Genomic DNA, 13,020 nt, shown 5'->3' with positions numbered 1-13,020 from the left:
TACATGGGCAGCTGTATCTGTACACGCCATCCAAGCTCTGTTTGACTCAATGCCCAGGTGCATCAAGGCCGCTATTACAGCCAGAGGTGGTTGTTCTGGATACTGATTTCTCAGGATCCATGCACTCAAATCGTGTGAAAATGTAATCACATGTCAGTTCCAGCATAATATATTTGTCCAATGAATACCCGTTTATCATCTGCATTTCTTCTTGGTGTAGCAATTTTAATGGCCAGTAGTGTAGTTACTTATATTGAAAGAGGGGGGGAAAATGGTGGAGGGGAAAGGCTAGAACAAACACATCTAACATATCAAGTATAAACCCATTAACTAATATTCTAGTCTTCAACATAACCTGCGTGAAGATGTATAACAAATTTTTATTTTTTAAATCAGTTTGTTCACTGAGCACACATTTTGGCTGATTGTTAAACAGTGTAAATTTCAGTTTCTTTGTAAATGTTCATAAGCATGCCCTTATTAAATATGAGTAACACACATAATGTATTATTTTTATCAGTTATATGTTTACTCTTACGTAAGCGAGGACAGAAAGAAGATTTATTATTTGCACTGGTATTCACGGGCACGGTCTAACTCGTACAAAAATTCCTACCCATTTATGCTACATAAATTTTATTACAATCATCACATTTAAGTCTATAAATGCCCAAGTGTTTCATAGACCGAATTTTTTGTGTATCATGTTGGAGTATTCCATTCAACTCATTGTGAGTGGAGTGTCACGAAATTCTTTTGCTATTTCCTCTGATACACATCCACAATACACCAACAGCACATATTTAGTTTCACTAATTTTTGAGAACAGCCAACAGTCTTGTTACAGTGGTAACATCAGTTCCCGTCAGATCACTGAAGTTAACTGCTGTTGGGCTGGACTAGTGTGGTGGGACAGAACCGTTGGGCCTTCAAGGCCTGGTCCAACGGAGGTTAGTTTTTAAATTTTTGAGAAAATTTCTCTTAGATAAAATCAGTTGTTTCAATAAAAAATGTTTTATTGCAGTCAAGACTGTTTCTAATGCATTCTAAAACATTTATCTTTGTTCTCTGGTTGTTGTTCTGGCAGTGTAATTAGATCGTCAGATCTCTCATTTTTACTGTTCTGTTTCCTATCATACATTGCCTTAACCATTTCTTTCTCATACCCATTTCTGATCACTGTTTAACTCTTTGTCAATTTCGTTTTTATCAAGTGGAATATTTAAAATTCTACTTGTCACGGAACAAAAGAAGGTTCTTTTTACAACAATTTTTGTTACACTTCTAAATACAAACACAATTCATTCATTTTGCATCTCTCTCACTACTGGTAATTGAACAGTGGTTGGCATTGCAGCAAACTATGGGTGTATCATATGTCTTTGCCTAACTATACTATAGTACAATAAGATACAGTACATAGTCTTGCTTCACTGTGATTTGAAAAACACATCAATAGGTGACGGTTAATTTTTTTCCTACTTTTAATATTGTGTTGTTCATCTTAGTTAATCGTTTCATCACTTATTCGTCAACTTCAAAATTTGACATACAATGCTTAACTGCATCCATTGCTTCAATAGCTTTTGGACAGGCAAAGGTTTTGGTTCAACCCTGTCTGCACTTCCTTCTTATTTCTCTGCCATAGGTAACTGCAACACATCATCAATGTCAAGGTTACTGCCATGTTCAGCCACAATTCCTTTATTTTCTGGTATGATGCCTTCTGTAAGTATCCAATAAAAGCCAGACTTGTTGAAGCAGCTAGAAATTGCACTTCCTTACATGGGATTCCAGGCACTTCTTACAAAATGCGTAAGATTCAAGATCATTATCTTTCTTAGTGTAGAATGAAGATAGGCGTGCCTCTGCCTGCCTCTCCTTTACTAGAATCTCTTTGTTGCTGGCATTTTGTACAGCCTTGGGTGAGGGACTGAAGGTGGCTCATACAGTCACGTGGAAAAAACGCTACATTTATATTACATAGATATGACATATTTTGAGTATACACTGCACATTGGTTGATAAACAGGATGATTTTCCTATTTCTAACACCCAACCTTGCATTCCAGGTGCACAAGAATTGTTTGAATTTAATCGTCATTACCCATGCTTTCACATGTATAAATATATGGAAATATTTGCACATTTTTACAGCATTGTGGACTCTTCACCTTTACAATTACTAGTGGCACCATTTTCTGTCCCATTTTCATTATAATATAATGGACAGTTAGCGTCTCTTAATTTTCCACCATGGCATTTCTTTCCTCTAAAATCGACAGTTTTGTCAGGTGGAAGGTGAAAAAATAAGTCCATTTCACCTGAATGTTACATTCCATTTGACCTGAATTACATTTATCATTGTGATGATACCTTTCTATGACTGATGGAAGAATATTTTTTCCATGACTGAACAGTGTCAATGTTAATGCTTCCAGCCTTATCTTGAACACATTTACACACACATCGTTTTGGTTCTTGAACCTCTGATCCACTCACCGGATGCTTTGAGATCTGTGAGACCCACCTTTTGTGCCAAACACATTGCTTCAGCAAGGAGTAAGTACAAGTTCCTTTTATCCAGTTCCGTAGCATGTTTTCCAGTTCTGGAAACCAATTGTCACACACTAGTTTTTATTTGCTGTGACCTCCTTCAAAACATACTCCTTAAATTATTTTACATTTGCTCAATATTTTATATAATGTTGAAAGCGGAATGTTAGATTTTTGTGCAATATCAACATGCTTCATGTGCAAATTTTAATCCACATCTCGAATAATGTTCCACTTTCCATCATATGTGAACTGTCTCACTGCTTTTTTATCCATTATGTATACTATTCAACACAAACAGATCAGGGCCAGCGTGTCATTCAGATGCTAACCATGAACAAAGGGCACCAGTGACAGTGGTCCATGCTAGTAAATATTCAGTTTATCGTTGGGCCACTACAACTTCGTACCAACCTCCAAGCGATACTTTTCTGTAGAAGTCGGAAGGCACTGAACTACTTCTAAACTATACATATTACTTCTATTAATCATTTCTGCCATAGAATACTATCTGTATGACATGCAAAGTTGCTCACACTGCACAAAACTGTATCCAAACAAGTTTCTCCATTCTTGGCCATAAATGTCCTACTTCCAGCATTCCCACAACTCCAGGTAGAAAAAAAGTTGCAGTGGCCAAACAGTACTGATACTGCCAGATTTGAATGTGATGAGTGGTGAGAGAGAACAAAGAGTTGTTTTAACATGCAATTAACGCATCTGGGAATGGGACTTAAAAATGGACATACTATGTGGGAAAAGCAGGTATCAGGGACATATTAACAAGCTTCCACAGTACTACCTCAAAAAATATTTTTTCAACCATTCGCATAATGCTCTAACATTAATTTTTGCTTGCCCTGAAACAAGTGTTTACAAACAAAACTGGTTACTGCAGGAAGATACAGAAGTTCACCTAATAAACAGTCAATCTCACATTTAAAGCAGTGAGAACAGTTAAAAAGGCTGGAATACAAATTTAAGAAACAATGAATCAACAATTTTTAGAGCCATCAGTCCCCTCAACAAAGCAGGCATGCATGCACTCCTGTCTGGCAGGTGCTTCCTACCACTTTACTTCACAGATGCTCCCTTTCACATTTCTTATTTATTTTCTTCTACATTTTCTCTTCACACATAATAGAAAGAATGTAGACTGCCAACAGCCAACATTTTACCCTTATACACATCAGCATTACTAGTCTTTGCTTCCTTTCCTTTCTGGTTAAGGTGACTTTCTTGCCTGGCATTATTCATTATTGATGTTAACACACAGACATTAAAGCAAAATAGCCTTATTTCAATACTAGTAACATGTAGCTCCACAACATAATAGCACAGAGACTTTGACTTGAGACAAACCTTAGTTCTGAGATGAGAGCAGGCAGCCGTGCATGGTCATTGTTCAGTGCAGTTTGGAGCTCAGGCACAAGGGGAGCATCATGCTGTGGGACATGGCATTGTAACATTCCTGTGTGTGTGTCCACAGTCACCAACAACTGCTCAGCTCGAAGACACGGAGACAGCACAGGTACAGCCAATATAGCTGGCGATCCTTGCAAGGGACCTATGACAAGCACCTACATGAGTAAGCTACAATCCAAAGAACACAAATATTAAGTATATCAGAACCCTGATCGGCAAAACCAAAATAAAAGTTGTGACTGAGAGTAAGTAGTACTGCAGATAGTCACTATCTAAAACTATTACTTTGCTGTTAACAAATAGTTTGCAACATGTTTCATGTCAATTGATACTGGAAAACAGATGTCTTCTCACAAGTGGCTACATTTGATCCTTTTAAAAGTTTCTTTTAATTTACTGTCATGCAAAATTATGTGCTTTAGGAACACTGATTCTGTAGTATGTTACTTGTACACAAGGTTTCTTTCCATTCATACTTCACGCACCCAAAAAAAAAAAAAAAAAAAAAAAAAAAAAAAAAAAAAAAAAAAAAAGGATGAATAGTAGTACGAAAAAATTAACCAATAAACAAATGTGAGCTAACACCGATATTTCAACAATAACAGACACAATGTTTCGAACAAGAAACAATTCAATAATTCTCACGTAAATGGAAAAAAAATCATCTTCTCATCTAACAATTATCCTTTAAGTTCAGGATCCTGTGCTATTAACTCTGGAGAACTCACATGAGACATACTTTCACACTGAAGTTCTAGGATACAAGTATACCCATTTAAAAATCATTGGCTTTTTAGAAGTTATCCATTTATTCTGTTATAGGGTGTGTACACAGACAAGGGGAAAAAACCCTGATTTTTCCCAGATTTCCTGGTTAAAAATACAGTATTTCCTGGGAGAAAACACACTATACCTAGAGTGAATGTACATTTTTTCCCATGTTAATTGACAATATACTTTCCCCTGGAGCTGTAAGGAAACATTTAACAAATGCCATAAACAGTATGGTGACTGCAACATGATGTTATTTTTGATTTTTTTCAAATGGACTAAGCTACAGATCAGTATTGCACTACAACCTGGTTTTTTACTGTTACATCGTTGGCTTCGCCAACTCACAACCAAACAGTTACCTTCCATTCTAACCTACACCTTGGGCTAAGCTAAAGATCAATCTGCCACCACAACCAGGTAATCAATTCTCCTTCTCCTTCGTTTTTTCCATGTTCATTGGCTTCATCAATTAACAACAAAACTGTGAATATATGGTAGAAAAAGTGACATGACAGCAGCCATCAAATTAAAATTTCCAGGCTATTATACTGTGGTTCAAGTATAAAACTTTCTGCTTATGTTTCCTCTTCAACTGCGGAAGACATCTTCAGAGGTAAAATGGTGACCTGCAACCAGAACTCTAGGGAACGTCGAATATACAACAGTCTCGATTGAAAGTAATAATCGATTGTCATCCTCGTGCTCAGGTACATCAATGGAGATAAAAACGTAATAATTCTTACTGCAGAGAAGGGTAATGCCATGGTCCTGATGAAGACTATCATGAAAAGATCAATAATGTTTAGGATCCCACCAATTATTAAAAAAAACTTCACAAGCATCCAACTACGAAGATCTTAAAAATCGCTAATTGATTGGTGAAAGCATCTTCACTCTCCTCTGACGATGAGAAACTACTGTGCAACATGGAAGTACACCCACCTAGGCTCTATGGATTAACCAAGGTGCACAAACCACACATTCCTTTGAGGCCTATTGTGAGTGCTAAAGGGTCTCCCACCCACAAATTTGCTAGACACCTTGCCTCACTGCTGCAACCATATGTTAGTGGAACTGATAACCATATTACAATTTCATAATATTTCATCGAATATTAAAAGAAATGCACATGGGCCAAGGTGTTATCCTTGTTAGTTTTGATGTTGCCTCGTTATGTAAGATAATTCCAGTGAACGAAGCTAACTCATGTAAGGCTGATATTTTTCCAGTAGATATTGTGGAGTTATTCACCCACTGCCTCACCATGACCTATTTCAATACAATAATGATTTTTATGAACAGATTAACGGAGTGGCTACAGGCAGTCCTCTTAGGCCAGCTGTTGGAGAACTTTGAACAACAGGTATTGCAGACTGCCAGGAAAAGACCACCCAGGTGGTACCGCTATGTCAATGATACTTTCTCAGTATGGACACACGGCGCAGACGAATTGGATGCCTTCCTTACACATCTCAACAGTATCAATCCAAAAATACTCACCTACGTAGAGAATCAGGACCCATAAGGAACGAAGACGGCCCAAAGGGAAAGTTTCCCTTTCATTCATCTGTATGATTACAGATTGCATTGGGAAAGTGTTGAGAAAGTACGGTGTGGAAACTACATTGTAGAATCCCTTGCAGTTGTGGACTGGTTTATATTGGTACTACACAAAGAAGTGTTAACACCTGCCTCGAACACAAGAGGAATTGCCGCCTGGGACATATGGATAAATCGGCCGTAGAGGAACATCTTTATATCAAGAGGGTGATCATGAAATAAAATTCATTGAGACGAGTGTCATATCAAAAACATTCATTATCAACCACATATGTATAGAGAGGGTACTGAGATTTATAAACACCATAACAATTTTAACAGAAAAGAGAAAGGTGTTAAATTAGATAAAATTTGGATGTCAACACGGCAACATGGGAATAACTATAGATTACTTTCAACCAAGAATGTTGGCATTACCAGCGATAATCTCATAGCCAACATCACATGACAGGCTGTGGTGCCCTCTATACTGCATATATATTCACCGCTCTCTCGAGTTCTGGTAGCAGTTCACCATTTTACCTCTGAATATGTCTCCTGCAGTCGGAGAAAAAACATTTGGAGAAAGTTTTAAGCATCGACCACAACCTAATAGACTGGGAGTTTTAAGTGATGTCACTACCAGCTGTGAAAGCTTACATTGTATTGTCTATCCCTTGAATGGTAAAGGTGTTGTACCTCAGCGTACAACAGCTTGGCACTTCAGGAAACCAAACCCAGCAAAAACAACACTTTTTGGAAAGATCTTTGATGTGTGGCAAAATGTACACTGCATATTTTCGTGTTACAATAGTATAAACACGAATTCCACCAAAAACAGCACTGTAGCTTTTGAAGTACTAAAACTGAGACTGCGGTGTACTTTTGTCAACCAGTCATAACTGACGTCACATGATCTCACCAGCTAATGACAACAGATATTCAGAGCATACGACATGTGATGTCATCTGTCAACAGCAACATGAACAGACAAATAGGAGATGTTAATGGTTTGAATTAATATGAATACAATATAGCTACAAGAAAAGGTAAGCTGTCTCATATAATAGTCATCTTTCTCAGCATATGTTACCTTTACCTTTACATCTACATCTTCATCTAGATGGTTACTCTGCAATTCACACTTAAGTGCCTGGCGGAGGGTTCATCGAACCATTTTCATACTACTTTTCTACCATTCCACTCTCAAATGGCGCGTGGGAAAAAGGAACACCTAAATCTTTCCGTTCGAGCTCTGATTTCTCTTATTTTATTATGATTATCATTTCTCCCTACGTCGGTGGGTGTCAAAAAAATATTTTCACACTCGGAAGAGAAAGTTGGTGACTGAAATTTCGTAAATACACTACTGGCCATTAAAATTGCTACAACATGAAGATGATGTGCTACAGACGCGAAAGCTGCTGTGATATGCAAATGATTAGCTTTTCAGAGCATTCACACAATGTTGGCGCCGGTGGCAGGAGGAAAGTTTCCAACTGATTTCTCATACACAGACAGCAGTTGACCGGCATTGCCTGGTGAAATGTTGTTGTGATGCCTTGTGTAAGGAGGAGAAATGCGTACCATCAAGTTTCCGGCTTTGATAAAGGTAGGATTGTAGCCCATCGTGATTGTGGCTTATCGTAATGCGACATTGCTGCTCGCATTGGTCAAGATCCAATGACTGTTAGCGAATATGGAATCGGTGGGTTCAGGTGGGTAATACAGAACGCCGTGCTGGATCCCAACGGCCTCGTATCACTAGCAGTCGAGAAGACAGGCATCTTATCCACATGGCTGTAACAGATCGTGCAGCCACGTCTCGATCCCTGAGTCAACAGATGGGGACGTTTGCAAGGCAACAACCATTTGCACGAACAGTTCGACGACGTTTGCAGCAGCATGGACTATCAGCTTGGAGACCATGGCTGCGGTTACCCTTGGCGCTGCATCACAGACAGGAGCGCCTGCGATGGTGTACTCAACGACGAACCTGGGTGCATGAATGGCAAAATGTCATTTTTTCGGATGAATCCAGGTTCTGTTTACAGTATCATGATGGTCGCATCCATGTTTGGCGTCATCGTGGGGAACGCACATTGGAAGCGGGTATTCATCATCGCCATACTGGTGTATCATCCGGCCTAATGGTATGGGGTGCCATTGGTTACACGTCTCGGTCAGCTCTTCTTCGCATTGACGGCACTTTGAAGAGTGGACGTTACATTTCAGATGTGTTACGACCCTTGGCTCTAGGCTTCATTCAATCCCTGCGAAATCCTACATTTCAGCAGGATAATGCACGACCACATGTTGCAGGTCCTGTATGGGCCTTTCTGGATACAGAAAATGTTCGACTGCTGTCCTGGCCGGCACATTCTCCAGATCTCTCACCAACTGAATACGTCTGGTCAATGGTGGCCGAGCAACTGGCTCATCACAATACGCCAGTCACTACTCTTGATGAACTGTGGTATCTTGTTGAAGCTGCATGGGCAGTTGTACCTGTACACGCCATCCAACCTCTGTTTGACTCAATGCCCATGTGTATCAAGACCGTTATTATGGCCAGAAGTGGTTCTTCTGGGTACTGATTTCTCAGGATCTACGCTCCCAAATTGCATGAAAATTTAATCACATGTCAGTTCTAGCATATTTGTCCAATCAATACTTGTTTATCATCTGCATTTCTTCTTGGTGGAGCAATTTTAATGGCCAGTAGTGTAGATCTCGCCACAAAGAAAACCACCTTTGTTTCAGTGACTGCCACCCCAACATGCGTATCATATCAGTGACACTCTCACCCCTACTGCGCAATAACACGAAACAAGCTGCCCTTCTTTGCACTTTTTCAATGCCCTTTAAGAGATATCTATCACAGATGAACCAGTAAAATTTTAAACAATGGCATAAATGGCTGGTATTCTGGGCAAGCAATTTTTCTAAGTGGTTGTTCTTGAGGTGTTAAGTTTTGAATGATGGTCAAAGTTTCACAAAGCACCTAACATCCAGCATGTGTTGGTTTATCGATTATTCAAATGATTTTGAATTGCATCCCAGTTGGTTTTTGAACAATTTTTAACATATTCTAAGTCCATTTCTGAATGAATCATAAGTTTATTTTTCAATTCTTGCATGGTGTTCATGATGTCTCTGCCATGGGAATCTCCGTCACATCTAGCAATATAATACTTTCCTGTAGACAAAAGGGTACAGGGCTATATGAGCTGAGCCGAATAAACAGGTAAATACCAATCACTGTTTGTTTATGTGGTGGTTTGGGTGTGTGAATGATCAGCATTGTTATCATTATTAGTGAAACATATAGATTCAGAATATCAGACTGGAGATAAACAACTAACAGGAATAACAGGTAAGAATGATTACATATTATCTTCTCAGTGTATCCAAGATAATGACATTTTGACAGAAAATAATTTTTGCCAGATCACTACACTACCAGTTGTAGAGTCCGCGATTAGCAGTCACTTTACATTCTATTCTTGGAACAGTGTGGAAAACACATTTACAAAACACAAAAGTCTAACCGGAGAATAAACGCGGGTAACTGAACCTGTGATTCTGGCAGTGTTAGTAGAGTTAAACAGAGAATAAGTTTCCACAATGGCAGGAATAGTTATGAAACTGGTGATGACAAGACTGTTTGTTAGAATGAGGAAGGAGAAGAAACAGGGACAACACATAAGTTATATGGAAGAATAAGACAATTCCAAATTTATATAAACATTTTCTGCTACTACTTTTCGATCTCTTGCTTGAGAAACTGGAGTGTATAGATGAAATGTAAAACTATTTTTTAACATAAAACTTTTTGCTTGTAGTAGCCTAACTGTCATTTGATATTGGTACTTCGTGAATTACGTTCTGTCGTGTTATTTATGTAAATGAGGTACACAAAAATGACCATTTGCGCCAAAACCATCTCACTTATTTGGCATGTGTTACAATTGCTGCCATATTAGAAAGGCCTATTTCATTTTATCTAGCAAACAGTGACAAATTACACATAATCAAATCGAAAAACCACACCAGTGTTGGGTACTATTCATATTATCAGCTTTTTCAGTATTAGAAAATGACATTTTGATTTTTCAGGTAGTAAACCATTTGACGAACTTTGATGACATAATAGATTTTATAACAGAAAGGAAAGCACACTGTGCAAAGCTGTAGTAAGATCAGAGAGAAAAAAAATGCTGGACCTAAAGACAGAAGAAATGTGTACTGTCTTGGTTGTCTCTTCTCTTTACTTGTTTTATGTTTCCTATATTTAATTTTATGTCACACAAAAGAGAAAGTTATTGGCTAATAGGCAATAAAAAGTGCAAATTTTCTGAAGATTCTTATTCTCCCGGTCACAAAAATAAATAACTAAATAATCCCACCCAGTATTAACTGTGAATTTTTTAAGGGGGTAGGGTGTCAAACCGGGCAATTGGGAGCAGGAGAGGCACCACAGGACATTTTAATTTCCACTGTCTTGAATACAGGTTTGATGGCTTCCATTGCAAAATATATATGTTTGAATTCCACAGACCAAAATACAGTGACGTGCGATAAAAGAGTGCTGTGTGAAGAGGCATGGCACTGCACTTTGGCACACTTAAGACCGAACAATGTATCTTACACTTCCTCGAACATATATGTTTTATATATCAACCTCTTGGGAAAGATGTGTGCTACAAAATGAACATATTTTTGAAAAATTGATTTTTAAAAAATTTTTTTGATGTCCTATGTCAAACTCTCAGGGGAGGGGGCATGCCATTGTCAAGTTTTTGCCCTGGTTTGGAAATATCATAGAACCGGGACTGATCAAAAACACTGTGATTTAAGAAATTCATCACACTCTCACACACATAACATAATTCATCCAATGTAAAAGGAAATTTACTTTGAAAGCAATGCTTCTCAAACCACCAGTGATAATATTTTCTCACAACCTGTTAGACTTGTAAGCAGTTGTGATCTCGTGTTCATCAAAAGCAGTTTCCTACTACGAAGTATTGCATAGTCTTCATCCTAAAGCCATTGACTCGTTCCGCTGTTAGCAGATGCTTGCGTGTGCGATATGTTTTGTTGTGAATGACGCAATTTCTTTGCAAAGAAAAAATTTTTGGTGTTATTCTCCCTTTTATGTTTTACTGCTGCAGTGTTATTCTCCAGTAGTGGGCTATAGTAAAATTCTTTGTCATAGTGTCAGTTCTTACTCCTCAAAATTACAAAAATTTGAGTGAAAACTAAAACAATGAAAAATTCCTGTAATTCTAAAATATTCTTGGATTTTTTCCAGGTGAAAAAATTTTTGTGTTTTTCACGGAGTGTGTACACCCTGCATCAATATTTTACACACGGTCAGCATTGAAACCATCAGAAAAAGACTACCATTAGAGCTACATGAGAGTTGAGGAGCTAGATGAGGACTGAAGAGCTGGATGGGCGTTAAGAAGCTGGACGGGCACTGAGAAGCTAGATGGGTGCTGAGGGTGGTGGTGGTGGTGGTTGTTGTTGTTGTTGTTGTTGTTGTTGTTGTTAAGCACCCATACCAAAAGTTTATCATGAGATGAATGTGAATAAAGGTCACAAAAAACTATTGAAACTTGAACCGGGAAAAAAAGAAAGAAATAGAGCCGCCAACCCCATAAACATACACACAGTGAAAATCATGTCGTCTAGATAGTAAAAGTAGTGGAAAGAGCTAAACATTACAGCAGACAGCTATGGTTAATTGATCGTGGAAATAAAAGGCATGAGGCAGCCACTCTGCAACACACTAAAATCTCCAGCTTAAAACTGAGGCCAGAGCCTAGACTCTTCACAAAATTTTAATAGCTTCATCACACTCATTGTTTTTAGCTAAAATAGAAATCTCATTAGTTGCAGTGAGGATTTTGATCCAATTGTGATTAATAACTACACTGATCATAAGGCATGTTTGTGGGTACAATTTACTAATGTTTATCAAAGAATGGAAAATCCAGATTGGAATGTAACAATGTTATGAGAAGGAAAGTTGCCACTCACCATATAGCAGAGATGCTGAGTTGCAGATAGCCACAACAAAAAGTGTTTCACACTTAAAGCTTTCAGCCAATGGCCTTTCTCAACAATAGACATATGCGCACGCGCGCACACACACGCGGCTGCAGTCTCAGGCAATTGTGGAGTGTGGTTTCAGTTGCCTGAGACTGCAGTCGTGTGTGTGAGTTGAGTGAGTGTCCATGCGTGTGTACAAAGGTCATTGGCCGAAAGCTTTAAGAGTGAAACTCTTTTTGTTGTGACTATCTGCGACTCAGCAATATGGTGAGTGGCAACTTTCCTTCTGATAATATTATTTATTAATGTTTTGTAGGGATTGAATTATAATGGATTAAAGTTAAGTTGTGAAAATGATGCCATTCAAACCAGCAAACAGTTGCTACACCTCGAGAGAGCAATCGTGGCTCAAGAGTGCAGCAAGCATGACCAACTGCACATCTGGTGTGGTGGTCTAGTGGCAGTCTGCGTGGTAGGAAAGCAAGAGGTTGTGGCATCAAATTCTGGATGGGTCTTTTTTTCGCTATGCCTTTTAACCTAGCATTCCCCTCTCAATGATGTGGAGATTTGGGAGAAACAAAATGTGGCTCTGACTCCACATTACACTGTAACTCCCCTTTCCCCATTGGATAACTCATTACGGACGTCCAAGTCACCTATTTGAGC

General features: G+C 38.5%; 1 protein-coding gene across 1 annotated transcript in view; it reads right to left on the bottom strand.

Moving 5' to 3' along the window:
* The window catches only part of LOC126457068 (mediator of RNA polymerase II transcription subunit 14), a 183,043-nt gene that overhangs the window by 79,466 nt on the left and 90,557 nt on the right, over positions 1 to 13,020 (bottom strand). Inside the window, exon 11 of the mRNA XM_050093067.1 lies at positions 3,919 to 4,123. Within this exon, the coding sequence (XP_049949024.1) occupies positions 3,919 to 4,123 (205 nt within the window). The remainder of the gene's footprint in view (positions 1 to 3,918; positions 4,124 to 13,020) is intronic.

The sequence above is a fragment of the Schistocerca serialis genome, chromosome 2, assembly GCF_023864345.2.
Source record: "Schistocerca serialis cubense isolate TAMUIC-IGC-003099 chromosome 2, iqSchSeri2.2, whole genome shotgun sequence".
NCBI lineage: Eukaryota > Metazoa > Arthropoda > Insecta > Orthoptera > Acrididae > Schistocerca > Schistocerca serialis.
This window is presented reverse-complemented; position numbering and strand designations above follow the sequence as displayed.